This window comes from Podarcis pityusensis (genome assembly GCF_964106645.2).
Source record: "Podarcis pityusensis genome assembly, chromosome: 13".
In the NCBI taxonomy this organism is placed as follows: Eukaryota; Metazoa; Chordata; class Lepidosauria; order Squamata; family Lacertidae; genus Podarcis; species Podarcis pityusensis.
In genome coordinates, this window is record NC_138038.1 from 31,484,371 (window position 1) to 31,504,845 (window position 20,475).

Sequence of the window (20,475 nt, forward strand, 5' to 3'; positions counted from 1 at the left end):
AGTTAAAGATTGGGATTAAAAAGTGGAAAAGAAATTGCTGGACAAACAATTTGGATTGGAATACAAAAGAGGGAGGTATGAGGAAGTCCAGAAAATAAGTAAACTAAAAAACGGAAATGGAAAAGAGATATTGTTTTTAATTGTTATGTTTTTTGTTTTTTATTGTTGAATCTTGTTTTTTTGTGTGTTTTTGTTATCTTTTTTTGAGATATGTATTGTGTATGTTTTTCTTTTCTTTCTTTGTTGTTCAAAACTTTAATAAAAATTATTTAAAAAAAAAACAAATTTGCACTGGTTCTGATTGATGACCATACGAGGAACTCCTGGTCCTTCACGCTTCAACGCAAAGATGAAGCTGCGCCGCTAATCAAAGACTGGATTGCGGCTGTGGAACTGCAGTTTTCCACACGGGTGCAAAACTTTCAGAGCAATCGCGGTGGGCAGTTCACCGGGTCTGCACTGCAAAGTTTCTTCCGCAAAAAGGGGATTCAACACAGGTTGACTTCTCCACACAATTTAAAAACACTACAATGGCTGGAGATTCTGCAAAACTCTTTTGCACGAAAGATACTGGGCCTCCCCAAGGGCTCAGTTGCTGCACAGTTAAGAACAGAACTGGGCCTCCCCTCCATTGTTGCGAGAGCCCACATTAGAATCATTAGTTTTTACTGTAAATTAATCAATGCCCCAGGTTCCCTACTAGCTAGGCAAGCCTTTTTAACTTGTTCTCATACCAACAAATGGTCCAAGGCCATGGAGACTATTACTGCACGCTACTCCCTCCCAGATCTCGACACGCTGTCATCTTGGGACCAACATAAAATCCGGGCCTGGATTCTTACAAGAGACGAGGCCATGGACCGGGCACAGTCCATTACAGCTCGCCTCTCCATGTGGCTCCCTAAAGTGAAAGTGGTAAGATCACTTGCCAACTACTTGATAGACCTGACGGAGCCCAATTTGAGAAGAGCGTTTACTATGGCCCGTTTCCATTCTATACCCACGGCCTTCCTGCAGGGGATTTACTCTAAGACCCCTATTACTCAGCGTTTATGTCCATGCACAATGAATGAAGTAGAGGACTTCATACATTTCTTTTTCTACTGCCCTATTTATGAGCCAATAAGACCTAAGCTCCTCCTCTTGATCCCGTCCACCATTACATCTAAGGAAGACTGTTTGAAATCGCTTCTTGTGGACGCAAATCCCCAAATTTCACGTGGGGTGGCAATCTTTATAGTGCAGGCTCTGAAACTCAGGGCTACTCTGACAGGGTAGTGTGTCCTAGACCTGGACCTGTTTTAATTCTTTTTATTACTTTTTCAACCCAATGTGCCGAGCCTATTTTGGGGCCATTTTATGTTTTATATACATCCGCATTTTGGATTCTTGGCGCTGGCAACTAAATCTTTACATTATTGTCTTAGGGTAATTTAAATGTCATTACGCCAGTAATATCGCTTTGAATTTTGTTTGGTTGCTTGTCTCTAGTATTTTTGTCTTATTTTGCTATGGCTGTATGCTAATGCAATAAAGGTTTTGACTGACTGACTGACTTCTCCACACAGTCCCCAACAGAATGGGATCGCGGAACGCAGAAACATGACTCTAGGGGAGATGTCCGCAGCTCTTTTGTTTGATGCCGGGCTCCCACAGCGTTTTTGGGGGGAGGCTTGGCGAACGGCCAACTTTATTCTGAACAGGTCGTTCAATTCAGTGGTAGGTGACACACCGTATTTCTTGCTGCACGGAGAGAAACCGAAAGTGCACTACTTCCGCGTTTTTGGCTGTGAGGCTTGGGTCCTCATACCAAAGGCCAAACACAAGAAAGGTGAACCCAAGTCCCAGAAGATGATTTTTTGTGGGTATGAGCCAGGGACCAAGGGGTGGAGGTTTGCTTATCCGTCAGGGAATCAGTCCAGGATTCTGCTCAGCAACAGTGCTGAATTCTGTGAGCAGAGTGGCTGGGCAAGGATACATGGGAACCCTGACATCCTGTCAGAGAGTCTGCTAGACTCTGCTGATGAAGGAGAGGAAGAGGTTGAACCTGCTACTGAGGCTCAGAGTCCAGACCCAGTGCAGGCAGAGGGGAGAACTTCTCCCAAGGCTGTGAAGAATGAGCAACGCAGTGCTCCATCTTCCCCCACAGGTTCGGCTGAGAAGTCCAGAAGGCGCAGTAAGTCAGAGGGGGAGCTCTCTGATGCCAAGGACGTTCTGGCTGGCCCTAGTGGGTCAGAGGGGGTTCCTGAAGTAGTGCTGCGCCGTTCAACGCGGACGACCAAGGGGAAACCTCCTGAAAGGTTTGCCGTCACTAGTGTGTGGGTCGGAATGGCACAGTGTGAACCCGAGAGTTTTGAGGATGTCCAGAAACTGCCTCAGGAAGAAGCCAGGAAATGGCATGAGGCGATGCAGAAGGAGATGAGCTCAATGGAGTCTCTAGGTGTGTTCTCCCTCACGAAGTTGCCGGTGGGTGAACAGACAGTGGGTAGCCGCTGGGTTTACCGTCTTAAGCCCACAGCGACATGAGAACCGCAGTATAAGGCCAGATTAGTGGCGAGAGGATTCACGCAGCGCAGGGGGTTGCATTATACGGAAATTTATGCTCCCATGTGTAGGAGTGAATCTCTACGCTTGGTCTTGGCCATTGCTGCACAAAGAGGTTTGCTGGTGCATCACTTTGATGTGGATGTTGCTTACTTGAACTCAGACCTCCAGGAGGATCTGTACATGCTTCCTCCTCCAGGGTTTGAGGGCAATGAGCAAGGTACTGTGTGGAAACTTCACAAGTCAATTTACGGCCTGAAGCAGTCGGCCAGGAATTGGAACTTGTGCCTGAATGAAGCTTTGGAGAAGCTAGGTTTCAGGAAGAGTCTTGCTGACAGTTGCCTGTTCCTTAGAGGATCAGGAGACTCACAGGAACTGGTGTTATTTTACGTTGATGACATCATCCATGTTGGAAAGGCAGACAAACAGGTGCAGAAGTTTGCCAAAGAGCTTGGGAAACGGTTTCAGCTCAAGAACCTGGGTGCAGTAAAGATCTACCTAGGCGTCCAGATAGCGAGAACTGAGGATGGTAGCTTCTTGCTCAGTCAGAAAGGCAAGATTGAGCAGTTGCTTGAGAAGTTCAGAATGTCCGATTGTGCAGGAGTTCGGACACCCATGGAGACGAACTTCGTGAAAGATAGCCAGCAAGCAGAAAGTGCTGAGTTTGAGAATGCTGAGCTCTTTCAGTCAGCTCTAGGTAGTCTGTTGTATCTGTCCCAATGGAGCAGACCAGACATTGCCTTTGCTACCAACCTGCTAAGTAGGGAAGCGTCAAAGCCCAGTGTGAGTGCTTGGCACGGTATCAAGCGGGTACTGCGCTACCTGCAGCATACCAAAGACTTCTGTCTTAAGCTGCCAGCTGAAGGTGAGGCGAAGCTCACATGCTATGCGGACAGTGACTGGGCGAATTCGCAGGACCGCAAGTCTGTGTCTGGGTTGGTGGTAAAGTTTGGGAAGTCGCTGGTTGGGTGGAAGTCCCAGAAGCAAAGTCTCATTGCGCTGTCATCTACTGAGGCTGAATTCAGTGCACTGTCAGATTTGTGCCGGGAACTAGAGTTCTATAGATGCTTGGTGCAAGAGATCTATGGGGATTGTAGCTTACCCATCACGGTTTGGGAAGACAATCAACCCTGTTTGAAATTGGCTGAATCTGCGCAATTTAAGGCCAGAACCAAGCATCTGGACATACGTTTCCAAAATGTGTGTCAGAGTGTTCAGTCTGGTTTGATACGACTGAAGTACTGTGCCAGTCACAGTAACCTGGTCGATGGATTTACCAAACCTTTAAGCTTCCAGCGTCATGGGGAGTTTTGTGGTGGTTTGGAGTTGGGGGTAAGTTCTGTACTTACTTTCCCCACAGTAGCGCAGAGCGAGCGGGGGTGTGAGGAGAACCTGAGCTTACAGGGTTAAACAGCTCAGAGTGTACACTCTGCCTACTGTTGAGAGGAGGGAGGAAATTCTTCGTCATTTCCGAGAGCCGAGAGCCTTTGTTCTTTCTCTCTACTTTCGCTTTTGAGGAGAGAGGACGTGTTTTCACGATGCTGTTCGCTGTGATAGATAATGGATAGTCTGCTGTAAATAAAACTGCTTTTAGCTGCTAAGATCCTGAGTGGACTTTATTTAAGCACACTGAAGAAGGCACTGGAGTTTTTTGCGGTCTTTCTCTTGCCGCTGCTGATGATCTCTGCTATGCTCAGGAATGTGGACTTTGGAATGCCGGCCAGAGCTGTGCTCTATGGGGAAGCGTGCCGGACGCTTATCTGAGCAATAAATCGATTACCCCGACCCCACCCCACCCACATACATAGGAAGGCAAAATGGAGGAAGCCACTTGGATTCTGCATGCCCTAAAAGGGAAAGATTTTGGAAGACTTACCAATCCTTTCCTTTAATTCACCTGCAAAAGGCGGGGGGGGGGTAGAAAAAAAGAAAGAATTACATTTCTTTTCTGATTTATAGAGACACAGAACACTCCTAGCTGCCATGTCAAGACCAAGTATGGCTGTTTGGCAATGACACAACATTTATTACACAGATCAAAACCAAACTAGACACTTGATGCCCCTATTTTCATCAGAGAAGTGTTGGAGGGTATGATATAGTTCTGGGGCATGTTCAAAGTTCTAGCAGACCCAAGCTGCTCAGTTAAACATATATGGGATGGCAAAATGGAGGAAATCACTTGGATTCTGCATGTTCAAGAACTGAAAGATTTTGGAAGACTTACCATTCTCTGTTTTTAATTCATCTGCAAAAGTGATGGGGAGAGAGAAAAGAAAGAATTACATTTCTTTTCTGATTTATAGACACACAGAACACGGCTAGCTGCTATGTCAAGACCAAGTATGCCTACTTGGCAATGACACAGCATTTGTTGCACAGAACAAAACCAAACTGGACACATAGTTCTGGGGCATGCACAAAGTTCCAGCAGACCCAAGCTGTTCCCCCCAACACACACACCTCCCACCACATAGGATGGCAAAATGGAGAAAGTCATTTGGATTTAGATGTTCAAACCTGAAATATTTTACAAGACTTACCAATTATTGCCTTTGAATCACCTGGAAACGGAGGGTGGGCGGAACAAAAGGGAAAAAATTACTTTTCCTCCACATAGAAATAAAAAGTGAAATGCACTAAAAACAATACAATGTCATTACCGGGGACCATTCCAAAATCAGGGTGCCTCTGACACATCAGGATTTATAGAAAGACACTTTGGTGGAATCCACACGCATATAAAAACCATATGCTATAGCTCTGGGGCAAATTCAAAGTTCTAGCAGACCCAAGCTGCTCAGTAACCCCCTCCCACCCCACTCACATCCATAGGATGGCAAAATGGAGGACAAAATGCACAGATCTAAACCAAACTAGACACTTGATGCCCCTGTTTTCATCAGAGAAATGTTGGAGGGTATAATATAGTTTTGGGGTATGTTCAAAGTTCTAGCAGATCCAAGCTGCTCAGTAAACATATATGGGATGGCAAAATGGAGGAAGTCCCTTGAATTCTGCATGTTCAAGAGCTGAAAGATTTTGCAAGACTTACCATTCTCTGCTACTAATTTATCTGTGAAAGAAGCGGGGGGGGGGAGAGAAAGAATTACTTTTCTTTTCTGATTTATAGAGACAGAGAGAACTACTAGCTGCCATTTCTCCTCAGCAGGTTATGACAATATCACTGTGTCAAATCCAAGTATGGCTCTTGGCAATGACACAGCATTTGTTGCACAGAACCAAACTAAACTGGACGTGTAGTTCTGGGGCATGCACAAAGTTCCAGCAGACCCAAGCTATTCCCCCCCACCTCCCACCACATAGGATGGAAAAAGGAAAAAGTCATTTAGCTTTGCATATTCAAACCTGAAAGATTTTGCCAGACTTTGCAATATTTTACACTAAAAGCAATACAATGTGAGTACTGGGAGCCATTCAAAATCAAGGTGCCTGTGACACATCAGGATTGGAAATACACTTTGGAGGAGTCTACACACATATAAAAACCATATGCTATAGCTCTGGGGCAAGTTCAAAGATCTAGCAGACCCAAGCTGCTCAGTAATCCTCCCACCCCACCCACATACATAGGAAGGCAAAATGGAGGAAGCCACTTGGATTCTGCATGCCCTAAAAGGGAAAGATTTTGGAAGACTTACCAATCCTTTCCTTTAATTCATCTGCAAAAGGCGGGGGGGGGGGTAGAAAAAAAGAAAGAATTACATTTCTTTTCTGATTTATAGAGACACAGAACACTCCTAGCTGCCATGTCAAGACCAAGTATGGCTGTTTGGCAATGACACAACATTTATTACACAGATCAAAACCAAACTAGACACTTGATGCCCCTATTTTCATCAGAGAAGTGTTGGAGGGTATGATACAGTTCTGGGGCATGTTCAAAGTTCTAGCAGACCCAAGCTGCTCAGTAAACATATATGGGATAGCAAAATGGAGGAAGTCCCTTGGATTCTGCATGTTCAAAAACTGAAAGATTTTGCAAGACTTACCATTCTCTGCTACTAACTTACCTGCGAAAGAAGCGGGGGGGGGGAGAGAATTACTTTTCTTTTCTGATTTATAGAGACAGAGAACACTCCTAGCTGCCATGTCAAGACCAAGTATGGCTGTTTGGCAATGACACAACATTCATTGCACAGATCAAAACCAAACTAGACACTTGATGCCCCTGTTTTCATCAGAGAAATGTTGGAGGGTATGATATAGTTCTGGGGCATGTTCAAAGTTCTAGCAGACCCAAGCTGCTCAGTAAACATACATAGGATGGCAAAATGAAGGAAGTCACTTGGATTCTGCATGTTCAAGAACAGAAAGATTTTGCAAGACTTACCAATCTCTGCTATTAATTTATCTGCAAAAGAGGGCGGGGGGAGGGAAAAAAAGAATGAATTACATTTCTTTTCTGATTTATAGAGACAGAGAGCTCTACTTGCTGCCATTTCTCCTCAGCAGGTTATGACAATATCACTGTGTCAAATTCAAGTATGGCTGCTTGGCAATGACACAGCATTTGTTGCACAGAACCAAACCAAACTAGGCATGTAGTTCTGGGGCATGCACAAAGTTCCAGCAGACCCAAGCTGTTCCCCCCAACACACACACCTCCCACCACATAGGATGGCAAAATGGAGAAAGTCATTTGGATTTAGATGTTCAAACCTGAAATATTTTACAAGACTTACCAATTATTGCCTTTGAATCACCTGGAAACGGAGGGTGGGGGGAAGAAAAAAAAATTTTACTTTTCCTCCACAAAGAAATAAAAAGTGAAATGCACTAAAAACAATACAATGTCATTACCGGGGACCATTCCAAAATCAGGGTGCCTCTGACACATCAAGATTTATGGAAATACACTTTGGTGCAATCTACACACATATAAAAACTGTTATGAAATTGCTTTTTTTTTAAGCGTTTTTAAAAATACATTGAATTTTCCATAAGGCTCACCATCGCCATCTAGCGTCACATTATATAGTGCAGTTAAAATGTTTGATTAGTCCTTTATCGGAATTGGGAATTCATATTAAATGTTTTTTTTCTTCTTCTTTTACTATTAAACATTGTTCATTATGAAAATAATATTTTTTTTTATAAGAAATCAATGTCCCTGGGCCCCAGGTCTTGATGATATTTAATAACTATTTTAGATATTTTCATACAATCCCCCAGCACCACCACCTTAGCCTCTCATATATAACATGCAAAATTCCCCTGCAGAGAGGTACGTCCTCAAAACCCAGTACAGTCATACCTGAAGTACTATGTTTCAGAATAAGTTGCGCTCCACGGTGACTCAGAAGTAACGGAGCGCGTTACTTCCAGGTTTCACCGCTCGCACATGCGCAGACGGTCAAAAATGCAGACGGGGCTCCAGAACGGATCCCATTCGCATCCCGAGATACCACTGTACTCTGAGAAGGTCTAGCTATATTCAATTCAGTGTGCAAGAGCCCCACACACTCTGTAGCTAAACTTTTAAAAAGAAGAAAAGAAGAAGATGAGGAGGAGGACTATGAAATACTGAAATATCCTGAAGCACAGGATTAGACTTCTCAAGTACAATGAAAAGTTAGGAAAATATATGAGAAGAAACAAGTGACTAAAATGTGAGGTCAAGCTACACAACTGAAAATCCACATTTTTTCTTTATGAAAATTCACCAACATTTCAGTCCTTATTTCTCCTAATACACACATTTTTGAAGGCAATTTCCTTTAATATGATGAATTATTTTCACTAATATGTGTATTTTTGGGGTAGACTTTCCTCTAATGTATTTCTGGTTGAGAAAATGAATTACAAAATGCAATAAATTGGCATTTTGGTTTCCATCTTGATTTGCTAAGTCCAAAGCAGGTAGATCCACATTAAAATGTAAATCACATTGAATTTCCCAACTATCTATTGGGGAAGTGACTCTGATTGCTTGAAACAGCTTTTAAACTATGCTCATTTTAAGGCAGTTTAAGGAGCTATTACTGGCTGTAGTAAATATGTATTGATTTAACTGGTATGCATTTCTTCCCTGTATCCAAAAACACACCACTCATTTTTATAAACATAGGTACAAAAAAGAAGGTTTCTTTAACAGTTCACATCTACAGTTAAATGACATTAAGAAAATGACAGATTTAAAATACTTACGTCTCCCTTTGTCCTTAACACAAAGAAGAAGGCAGATGGAAAGCAACAGAATTATTAGGAAGGGTCCTAGCCAAGGGAAAGTGGTAGGATAAAGGGCACCTGAAACACACATTAAAATCTCAGTTACAGCCACATATTTCTCCTGAAGAAGATTTCAAGTTGCAAAACTAACCTAACCAGAGTCTGCCTTTGCCACTCACTTTCATTGCCCCAAACTCTCCTGAACTTCCTATTTTGGGAGGGATTGATCTGATGTTGTGCTGGGGGGGGGGGGGGCCTTCAGCTGTGACCTGCCTGCCTCTCTGCTGAATAGTGGATATGGGATAGAAGCCAGAAGACACTTCAGCCATTACCCCAGATGATAACTGATGAAATGCTGCTGAGCAGAACTACAGTGTTACTTCCAGTTACGAACTTGATCCATTCCGGAGGTCTGCTTTTAACCCAAAACTGTTCTTAACATGAGGCGCGCTTTCACTAATGTCACCTCCCGCTGCTGCCACACCGCTGGCGTGTGACCTCCGCGCACATCCCGGGGCAAAGTTTGCAGCAAGGGGATCTACTTCCGGGTTAGCAGAGCTTGTAACCCAAAGCATTCGTAAGGAAGGCGGTACGTAATACAAGGTTCCACTGTACAGTTGTAGATAATCTGGATAATCCATTCAAACAAAGAGCATGGTGTACTTCAGAGGCATCAAAATCGAATAAATTTCCCAAACCTCTCTCCTCCTATAGTACTTGTACTGAAAACACATTGAAAGCCCTTGGCCCTTGGCTGAAAGCCTCTTGGCCCTTTTGCTTCACCCCTACTCACCAGAAATCAGGATTCTTGACTCACTCTCCATCTCTAGCAGTTTGTTGATGATATTGCAAGAGACTTCATGGTCAACTCCTGAATCTGTTGTAACGGAACTGGAAACACTGAAGTTCCCTGCCTTGGTATCTGTGACTGTAGTGTCTGACTGTTTACTTCGGACTTTCCCTTCACTGTCCAGTCAGAAAGCCTTGGGCTTTGGGTACCAACCGTTGGAGCTGCAGGTGAGGCCAATCCCCCAGCCTTTATAATCCACCAAGGCAATGGTGGGCTCAGTTGCTTTTGCTGCACAAGAAGAACACCACATATTAATTTTCCATTGCTCCAAGTATCATAGAACCTGTCTAGAACACATGGATCAAAGATCTGAAGAATAGGACTATACCTATACAGTTGTTGGAAGGAAGAAATAAAATATAAAATTGCAAGATCCACTGGTCACCATTTATTAATTACTGTCAACAGTTCTGTCTACTTTATTTAAATAAATATAGGCATCTTTTTTTGTACATTAATCTTCATGTAATGTACTTTGGCTTTGTTAAAACTTTATTTATGCTATATATACCAAGAATGGTATATATTATGCAAATCTGTATCCTCTTTTGCAAGTGGGCCAGAGGTTCATATTCAAAACAGTGTTTTGTTTTTTTCTTCCTGGTAGCCAAGCTATTTTTGTAGTTTATTTTTCTATTTTTTTGTTTTGTTATTCTGATTATCTTGTTTTGAACTTATTATATTTATATATTTATTGCATTTATTACACACCACTATTCAGTTAATGCACTTGAGGTCATTTACAATTTTAAAATAGTAAAACAAAAATGTAGTGACTGAGACCTCTCAGGTTGACTGACAACTGATGGCATTTGCTCCTGACCTCGGCTTCCTTGCTATCCCTCAGGGCAGACGGGACTTTAATAGCCCCAGAGAAGGTGAACGAGGGCTGTCCCAATAGTTTTCTCAGGCCACCTATCAGGAGCTGATTTGCCATGCTTCCTAGCCTGGGCATCCCAGTTTCTGATTTTCCTCAAGGAAGACAGTAGCCCTAGGGACACTGGGGGAGGGGCTGCCTCAATGATTCTGTCAGGTCAATTGGGTAGTTCTGTCAGAAATCAATGATATGGACTCTCTGGCCTGGGCTCACTTGCTTTTATGGGTTAATATGGATAGTGATTTTTTGGTCATGCATTTGATGTTTATTTCTTTGAACACAAATTATGTGGGGAAACGGTACACAAACAATTTGGCAATGATACTGGTAAGTCTTTTTTCACTTTCCTGTAGAGCTGGAAGGAAGTTGAAAAGGAGATTGCTACTTATAAAGTATATGTTCACTCCAGTGTCCCCTTTTGTCTTTCTTCTAATCCTTCTCCATAATTTATTATTATTTTAAATAAAACAAAGGGAATTATAGCTGTGTATTTCCAAACCACAGAGCCTAGAGCTTGCCGATCACAAGGTTGGCGGTTCGAATCCCCGCAACAGCGTGAGCTCCCATTGCTCAGTACCTGCTCCTGCCAACCTAGCAGTTTGAAAGCATGTCAAAGTGCAAGTGGATAAATAGGTACCGCTCCGGCGGGAAGGTAAATGGTGTTTCTGTGCGCTGCTCTGGTTTTGCCAGAAGCGGTTTAGTCATGCTGGCCACATGACCCAGAAGCTGTACACCGGCTCCCTTGGCCACTAAAGCAAGATGAGTGCCGCAACCCCAGAGTCATCCACGACTGGACCTAATGGTCAGGGGTCCCTTTACCTTTACCTTTATTTCACCACATCAGCAGAATGTATGTGTCAACTAAAGCTGTTTTCTATAGGCACACTTATCTGAAAATGAGGCATGTATAGGATTTTACTTTTGTTTTTATATAATACATTTTATGTTCTTACCCTATTTCAGTTTAGATCTGATAAAAGAAATGTATTGCATATATATATATATATATATATATATATATATATATTCAAAAGCTATCTACTCTGTCTCTATTGCAAGTAGATAGATTATGTTCCCCCCCACATACACACATCTTGTCAGCATTTCAGATAATCGAATACACTGCTCCAATATTGTTAAACCATAATACTAAATTTAAAAAGTTGCAGGTAAATTGTGTTGTGCAGCACCATGTATGCATGTGTGACATTAACATATGAGAGAGTGCTGGGGGTGAAATAGTTAAACAGGTTGCCCAGTCAGGACCCAGGGGGATGGAGTCAATTGGACTATAAAACCAGCTCTGGGCAGGGCAAAGGGGAGAGTTCGTTGGGGAGATCGTGGAGGAGTTCATTGGGAGTTGGATGGTTGGTTGGAGTGGGAGTGAATTGGGATAGAGTCTGTGGGTAGGTTGAGTTAGTGTAGCGAAATAAGCTGAGTCAGGAATACTTAGGGGCTAGGAGGACAAGTAAATATCTGAGAGGTGGTTTAGTGAGTGAGAGCAGGTAGCGGAAGTTATAGGTCTGGATAGGCACCCCATAAATGTAATTGACTGATACCATTTATGAAACTACACGCTTGTTAAACAGCAATAAATAAACAAAAGTTTATGTTTCAATTTAACCCTGACTGGACTCAGTATTGTACCAGGTAGGGCCTGGGTGGCAGCAGCGAGAAATAAAGTGGTGGCACAGGGATCAATACATGGTGAAACATCCGGGGACCCTGTGTGATCACCACAGCATGTCACACAGTTACTGCTCTTTATGTCCTACACCACTCACTAATCCACTTTCCTCATGTAAATGTTGATATAGAGCTTTTCACAACACAGAATATTGAGGTATAAGAAATATTCCCATAATGGGAAACTGCATCGTCTAAAGTGAAAAACAGTTTTTGTAGAAAGGGTCTAGAACTGGCTGGTTATACATATGTACTGAAATGAATGACTATATAGGAGATCCATATTTAACTAAAGAGCTTGAAAAGCAGGACAAACCATTCAAGCTGAGAGATGGTCAATGTCATCCCCAACTAAGAAGACCAGGAACTTGGTGGGGAAAAGTCTGAGACGTCCCATGGCAGAGCTAACTCTGTGTGCCAAGGGATAAATATCACTTGCCAGTGTCAAATGGGAGTGGCAGAGAAGCAGCCATTTCATGTCCATTACAAATGAAAGAAGCAACCACCAGTATTCAGGCTTGTGTGGCTAGGAAGGATCTCTGCAGAAAGGAGAAAGTCACTTTCATTCTTCTTTCAAACACACACACATTTATGTTTGTAAACTTACATTTTGCATGGAAGCCCCTGAAATTTATTATCATAAGTATATTTGCAAATGTGACTTGAAAGTTTCTACACGAAGATAAACTAATCCTATATATCCTGAATGAAAGCAAAGGAAAATCTTCTCTCCTTTCACCTCACCACCAATTCATCATTAAACAAACACATTCCAATAACTAAAAGAATGAAATGTAATTCTGGAAATATTTTTCTTACCTTGTAGCAAACTGTGAGATTTGTTCGTCAGTTCCTGTACCTTGCTCCCGCTTCAGGTGGACCTGTGTTACGGAAATTATTTACTTTGATTTTCCTGCTCTGCATCAAGATAAGTAACTGCCAACAATTTGCTCTACGGTTAATGGCCCTGTGACAGTCAGCACCTGCCTCCAAAGGATAGAGTGTCCCATGCAAACACTATGCTTCACCGATACTTGTAGAGCTAATGCAGTGATGACGGGGCTTCATTTGAAAGGACAGTCCTATATGAATGGCTCTCTACCCCAAGTCTGGTTTCAAGGTAACCTTAAGAAGGGAGAACAGAGATGTTGAAGTACTGCAGCAACAATTAGCCTCAGGACAACAGTCTGAGCTGTCACACAAGTCTCCTGGTCACAGACTTCCGTTCTATGATGAGCTGTGCTGAAATTCTATTTAAAATATAGCAATTATTTCTATATTTACATCTATAGGGGAAAGTGGGGCACATTGATACATCAACAATATTTCAATATCGAGGAATGTTATTTGTGTCACAACATCACTAAAATGTGTCTATACATGTATGAGTACAACAGTTGCGACCGCACCGCCCACCAGCTAGCCATTGGCGTTTGACGAGAGTAGGTGTGTTTTTAGCAAGGCCAACTAAAAAATTATGTGAAATGTAAAAGTGTTCCAACACTGTTTTACGTCATTTAGTTAAGATTTTAAAATACCAAGGATAAGTTATTCCACTCAGTAATCAGGATTACACATGATTTTTAAATAAGTTCAGTGGTTTTATTAATAATTGTTAGGTTTTTTTTAAAATGTCCACTGGGGCACTTTGATACACTAAGGCGGGGCACACTGATACATATAAAAGTGTCCCACTAGTGTACAATAGTGCCGCAATATACAAGTTTGCATGAAATCTCTAAACTCATTAAATTTGAAAAGAAAAAAAATGTTGTTTATACGTGGCCAAAGTCATTTCTAAATATAATATGACCTATTATCAAGTGTCATCTCTCAGGAAAAGACCAGGATCTTGTATGTTTGTCTTCCTCATTGTAGAAGATAAGGCAAGCGTTGATTTCAAGGATGTTTTGCCATTGCCAAAACCAAATTTCCCAAACATCTCGAACATCATCTCTTTATACTTTTTTCTATTGACTTAAGTGGATATAATGTGCAAGTGAAGCTAAATGTTAAGTAATTATCTTATTTTTTATAAACATTTTGTTTAAATTACTATTTTTTGACTATCTAATGTGAGTTCTTAAACTTTTAAAGTTTTTCCAAAAAATATATTAATGGATAAGTGTTTGAGGAAAGATTAATATAAGTTTTGATGTTTTGTTAAGAAAACTTGCCATAAAGTCTATGATATGTATGAAACACTGTTAGTTTTGATACGTACAGTTGTACCTTGTTTTGCGTCCGGGATCCGTTCTGGAGCCCCGGATGCTAGATGAAAAGGACACATGACAAAGCGCAATTTAGCCCTTCTGCGCGTGCATGAGCGGCAAACCCGGAAGTAACCATTCTGGTACTTCTGGGTTTGCCGCAGATGTTCGACGAAATGGATGCTCGACGAGTCAGACTCAAAACAAGGTACCACTGTAATTTAGATTTTAAGTAACAAATTATAAGGCTGATTGTGATCTCTCAGAATAAAAATTGTTTTTTCATTAAAGTTTTGCAAATAATTACCATTCTCACACAATTTACGCTTTGTAAAGTGCCCTGTCCAATGTATCAAAGTACCCTGTAGGTGGGGCAGAATGATACAAAATCCATTTTTTACTAAAGTCATCATATTCTTATTATCTTCTAACTTTAATGGTTCTTTTGATTGTTATTATAATATTGATTAGTTATGCCATGCATCAAGCCAAAATTTGACTTATTTTTGGTACATAAAAGATTGAATTTTTCTGTATCAATCTGCCCCACTTCCCCATATGTAATGTATAAATCAGAACATGCAAACTGATGCCCTTTTTTCCTTGATTTCTTTATGCTACTAACGTTAAAGGAGGAGATTCAGCAGCGTATGCAAGCACAGAGCTCATTCATTCGAAATCACGATAGATCAGGCAACCTGAATTTATGCAGTGAATGTGCTGCTTAGCCATGTTTATTGCCTTGCTTGCTACATATCTACTTCTGCTCAGCTATGGTTTCTTTCTTCTCAATAATTTAATGTGATTGCCATCCACATGGAAAAGTGCACTTTCAGTGGTGAAGTCAAACTGTTGGCAAATTACAGCGCCTGCTGTGGCTGCGGAAACTGATACCAGGGACAAATGTTTTCATGTGGTTGTGCTGCTGTAGAGGCTCCATGGTGTTTATTCTCTCTGTGCTCCTCTTAGCAGTTATTCCTCCTCTGGTCACTGCTGTGGATGTACAACCTGACTGTCTGACTCTAGGCACTGCGGTCATCTGCAAGGGATTCCCATGTGACCGGGTTAATGTTGGCAGTCTTCATGTCACATCTACAGACATGTGATGTACACAACTACATTTACTCTTAGATCCTGAGATTGAGAAATGACATCTGTCAAGAGCACACAATGTCAAGTTCTCATTCCTGGAGCTATGTCTCATTGTGCCACCACCAAAGGGTTCTTTAGAGCAGGTACAATGGACATGTGGGCACAGCCCAAGGTGTACTAGCTGCTTGCAAGGTAGAACAGCACCTGAGCCCTTGAACTGGTAAGTGGTGGCTTTGCAGGATGTCTCCACTGCCCCCAATGAGATCCACTGATGGATACCTCTAACAGTAGTTTCCTGCTTGTGGAGAAGCCTATTGTGGAGAAGCCTGAATTCAGGGTTCAACATCTTCTGAAGGGTATCAAGTTTGAGAAGGTTGATTTAAATCGATATGATGGATTTAACTGTGCCACTCTCTTATTGCTTACCAGTATATTTAAATCTCTGCTTCTTAACACACAGTCTTTTGTTGTGGTGTAAGACTTTCCAGTAACTCCCCCTTTCACTGTCCAGCTTTCAGATACATGGTTCTCAAAGTTTCCTTCAGAACTTTTATTTTCTTCACCTTTCCTCAATGGTAACATGACATGCAGCGCACCCAGTAACTAACAAGGCTTTCAGCTAAACAGCTGGTGAAATCCAGATATGTGCTTATGTAAGATTTACTATGGGCAGCTACAATATATATGTGACCTGTGGACTTGTTGGATATTGTTGGTGTGTATGTGTATAAATATTACTAGAACCACTTTATATGAGATTAAGAATGGACTCATTTCCTACTCGGCTTGTTAAAGTATTATCATTGTTGTTGTTTTGTATTTGAATTTCAAACTTCATGAGTCTACACAATTGAAAGTGAAACAGGAGCACCCACATTTAAGGTAGTGGCTTCAGCGCACTCTGGGACCTCCCAGGTATGCAGAAGTGGATATATTTTAGATAAAACATGAAATAAGAACTAAGACTATTCATTGGCTTCCAGGACCATGAGGCTGTCAAATCAGCCTCTTGAGCCCCTAACACTATAAAGTATCCTTTAGGGAGAATTACAGTGGGATGACTACCAGAAACTGTTCACACATAAACAGCAGTAAAGCAGTTAGGCTGGGGGTGGGGGTGGGGAGGGGCTGTTGCTGTCTGTAACCCCTATCCCTGAACTGGCAAGTGAGTGTGGGCCCAGGTTTTGAGAATTAGGCCCTAAGTCACATGATCATGCTAGATTGCATTTGGAATAAGTGCACACCTCTCCTTGCCCCATCATGTCCCTACCACCCTCTTGTTACACTTACACTGACTTATGTTTCACCAGTAGGGATTTATGCTGATATATATCTCTAGCTCAGCCAGAACACGGATCTTAACCAGCATTGCCCTGGCTCACCCCTGACTCAGCTGGGAAAATCTAATAACAATAATAATTATAATATATTTATATGCCACCCATCTAACTGAGTTACCCCAGCCACTCTGGGTGGCTTCCAACAAATTAAAACACAACACGACATGAAACATTTAAAACATCCCTATACAGGACTGCCTTCAAATGTCTTCTAAAAGTCAGATAGTTGTTTATTTCCTTGACATCTGATGGGAGGGTGTTGCACAGGGCAGGCGCAACTGCTGAGGGCTCTCTAAAGTCTCTTATTCAGACAGATCCTGGGCTTTGACCGCACTGCTATTTTAGAATATAAGATAATCTCCAACATTCTCATGTGTGAAGGAGAGATTGATTACTTCATCTTCCTATATAACAAACCAATAGGCAAAATACATTTGCCATGATTTCTATGCTTTCTATGATATCCATATTTATAGGCCTAGGATGTCAGCAAGCAGAATTCCCAGGCATTTTTATTGTGTTGAACAGACAAGTGTACCATTATTAACACAACAGAATGAACATCACTTTCATAATTCCATCTACCTGTGGTTACATCATTTAATGTTTGACATTATCAATGAAACTGCTATCAGACACAACCAGGAGGATATGGTAGAATTTGAAGGTTAAGTGCATATAACAGTAGGAAAACACATAAAGGATCCTTGCGTGGTTAGAGGCAGGAAAGAGTAAATAAAATAAACAGAAAATCGGATGAAAATCTTCTCAGATCTTCTGGGGCCTGTCAAGCTTCCAAATTCCTCCAATTCTAGCACTTTCAAACTTCTTCCATATTATCAATTTCCATAAATTGTCATGCATTGTGAGGATGCTGCATCGGCATGTGAAATGTTGGAGGTCTCACAGGCAGGTTGCATGTACAATGGAGTAACAGATGCATAGGTTGTTGTTTCTGTATTTCGGGGTGGTGATCGCTTGGAAATTGAAAAACAAAAAAATAACAGTTACCTACTGATATTGGCTGTTTGGCAGAAGTAATTTGGGGCCAATTCTTGTTATGGCATGAAAAAACTGTTAATCTACCCAAAGAATATGTGGAATATATTTGTAGTTTTACACAGTATTCCAGGGTCCTTGGTACATTGGTGAACCCAAAGGGAGTGTGAGTGGGGCAAACTACAATAGTCCACTTCCTTGGGTAATAACAGGCCAATGCAGAGCTTCTCTGAGGCCCAGAGAGGGAGTTTTGTTAGAATAAAGTTCTTGGCATGACAGTGTAAGTCCAGAGGACCCCTGACACCCCGCCTCCCCCTCCCCCTAGCCAGCTTAGCCCTCCGAGTCCTGGGGCAAGTGTACTGAGTAGCCCCCTACCCCTGAGAAGCCCTGGGTAATGAACTATTTAAACCCCAGATTTGGCTGAGACATTTTACTCACTGCTGTTTGGAGGAGTCCTGTAAGTTTGGCATCTGAAAACAAATTCACAGTTAGTCTAGTCATGCAGTAAAATTTCAAAGATGTGTATAAGTATGTGTACTTCTGCGTACGATCGTAACATATATCAACCTTTTAGGACTGGTTCATCCCTGATCATCAGGCTCTTTCTTGAAGCTATCATGCAGCTCCTAAAGGGCCATTGCCATCATTGACACCTCCTGTCAGTCCTGCTAGTATTGAGTTTCTCCAGGGGAAAATGTCTGAAAATCAGTCAGATACTGAGTGACCACAGAAATGCCAGCACTGACACAAACACACCTCACAGGCCCCATTCACTCACCAAAGTGCCAATTTGCTTTTCCAATTTGCTTTTCCAGAGCAGAAAACCTCTCGTTTGCTATGTCAAGACTTGTTTCTGCCCTACTCTTCAAAAGGAAGAGGCAGGGTGTGTGTAGCTCCTTGAATTAATGTCTCAGCTTACACTTAGCCATACAATTCACCTGCTGTACCTCTACTCTTGCTGGGTATCACCCAGGTTTATGCATTAAAGGGTTGGACAGAAAAGGAAAGTTTGAGTTTTTCATGCGACAGTGAGGGTGAGGACAGGCATTTTGGCTGGGTCTGATGAGAATTATAATCCATCAGTGTCTGGATAGTTGAGCTATCCTGAGAATGTATCTGACTAAGAGGTCAGAGAGGGCAACAGAAACAGTTGTATACTTGTTGTTGTTTAGTCATTTAGTCATGTCCGACTCTTCGTGACCCCATGGACCAGAGCACGCCAGGCCCTCCTGTCTTCCACTGTCTCCCGCAGTTTGGTCAAACTCATGTTCATAGCTTTGAGAACACTGTCCAACCATCTCGTCCTCTGTCGTCCCCTTCTCCTTGTGCCCTCCATCTTTCCCAACATCAGGGTCTTTTCCAGGGAGTCTTCTCTTTTCATGAGGTGGCCAAAGGAATGGAGCCTCAGCTTCACAATCTGTCCTTCCAGTGAGCACTCAGGGCTGATTTCCTTAAGAATAGAGAGGTTTGAGCTTCTTGCAGTCCATGGGACTCTCAAGAGTCTCCTCCAGCACCATAATTTTATAGGCCTACAAAAATAGCTCTCTGGAAATGAGTAACACATTCAAATTCAGCCATTCTGGTAAGGCTACATTGAGAGAAGCCTTCCAAAACAGCTATGTGGGCATCTGTGCTTGTTGAATGCGTCATGTGGGTGAGGAACCACAGTGAGAGCATTCTCTCCCACAGCCCACAACTTCTGTAAATAAGCCCATTCTACCAAATAATGTGTTACAATTTTTGTAGGCAGGCATGAACTAGAAGCTTCACTGATTTACGAATAACTTCAGAAAAATCTAGTTTTTCCTAGAGACACAAGGGTTTACATATTAACTCATTGGAGTGCAGCTGCATAACAAAATAAAACCACTGTACCTTTCATTAGGTTTGGAGAGTGAAAGGATTTTTTAAAACTTAATTAAATTTCTGGTTTTCATGTTCCAGAACATAATATTTGTATCCTAAAACTAAATTCTGCCTTTCATGCACAAACCTCCAAGGGATTGTATAGCAATACTAAAAAGTTAGACCTGAATTCAAAATTCTTAATCCTTCATTTTAGATCTTTCAAACACTCATTATAGTCACATGATTAGGTAAAGTGCATAGCTCTCTTCCTAGTTTTTCAGCAGAAACATGTATATACAGTGAACTCTCGGGTTGTGAAAGTGATCCGTGTGGGATGCACATTCACAACCCGCAGCGATTTAGCGCTTCTGCGTATGTGTGACTGCCGAAACCCGGAAGTAACCCGTTGCAATACTTCCGGGTTTCAGCAGTCCACAACCCAAAAAAATGCAACCTGAAGCAGCTGTAATCTGACGTATGACTCTACTCGTTTTTAGAGCATTTTTCCACAGTCGCAAAGTCTGCAAACTTAACTATTCAGACCAAAAAAGACAAAGCTGCTAAACATTCTGCAAATCCTCTGATTGTGTGCTAGACATGATTCATAATGCAAGTGTGGTTTTCATGACCCTCAGTCCAAAGGGAGAAAAGAATTATCTTACACTGAACTTCTTCAGAGGTCAGGTTTCTGCTGTTGTCCTTGACTGCAGTTCCTTCCCTAAGAAAAACAAGAGACAAATGCATTTGCGTGGACAGGCGGAGTCCCCCAAACCCTGGGTGGCCCCCGTGTGGAATAACGACTCAAGACAATGTGCTATGGGATTAAAATTGGCCACA

The 20,475-nt window shown here is 42.0% G+C and overlaps 3 protein-coding genes across 5 annotated transcripts in view; all 3 read right to left on the reverse strand.

The window, feature by feature from the left end:
- The window catches only part of LOC308460850 (butyrophilin subfamily 3 member A2-like), a gene marked incomplete at its 3' end in the record, with an annotated part of 85,264 nt that extends 72,163 nt beyond the window's left edge, over positions 1 to 13,101 (reverse strand). The window contains exon 1 of the mRNA XM_080977384.1: positions 12,969 to 13,101. The remainder of the gene's footprint in view (positions 1 to 12,968) is intronic.
- The window catches only part of LOC308461134 (uncharacterized protein), a 52,763-nt gene that overhangs the window by 22,983 nt on the left and 9,305 nt on the right, over positions 1 to 20,475 (reverse strand). The window contains exons 9-11 of one of the 3 annotated variants that reach the window (XM_080977783.1): positions 20,301 to 20,356; positions 18,229 to 18,260; positions 17,107 to 17,768 (exon numbers count right to left, since the gene is read on the reverse strand). The exons of 1 other annotated variant lie outside the window; for it this stretch is intronic. In XM_080977783.1, the coding sequence (XP_080833909.1) occupies positions 17,631 to 17,768; positions 18,229 to 18,260; positions 20,301 to 20,356 (226 nt within the window). In that variant the 3' untranslated portion in view covers positions 17,107 to 17,630. Of the gene's footprint in view, positions 1 to 17,106; positions 17,769 to 18,228; positions 18,261 to 20,300; positions 20,357 to 20,475 lie in introns of those variants that run through there. One more of the 3 variants, XM_080977784.1, reaches the window with a different exon arrangement.
- LOC308461144 (uncharacterized protein) lies at positions 4,363 to 11,355 on the reverse strand. The gene is made up of 5 exons (XM_080977809.1): positions 11,289 to 11,355; positions 9,530 to 9,814; positions 8,716 to 8,814; positions 5,600 to 5,620; positions 4,363 to 4,792 (listed from the first exon to the last, which is right to left on the reverse strand). The coding sequence occupies exons 2-5, from the start codon at positions 9,558 to 9,560 to the stop codon at positions 4,686 to 4,688; spliced, it is 258 nt and encodes an 85-aa protein (XP_080833935.1). The 5' UTR covers positions 9,561 to 9,814; positions 11,289 to 11,355; the 3' UTR covers positions 4,363 to 4,685.

What these genes read in the sequence shown, in the direction of transcription:
- LOC308461144 (XM_080977809.1), bottom strand. Translation starts at nt 9,560, where the DNA reads ATGGAGAGTGAGTCAAGAATCCTGATTTCTG. An exon ending in GTCAAGAATCCTGATTTCTG is followed by an intron (nt 8,815 to 9,529) that starts GTGAGTAGGGGT and finishes TGTGTGTTTCAG; the next exon opens with GTGCCCTTTATCCTACCACT. An exon ending in TGTTAAGGACAAAGGGAGAC is followed by an intron (nt 5,621 to 8,715) that starts GTAAGTATTTTA and finishes CTTCTTTCACAG; the next exon opens with ATAAATTAGTAGCAGAGAAT.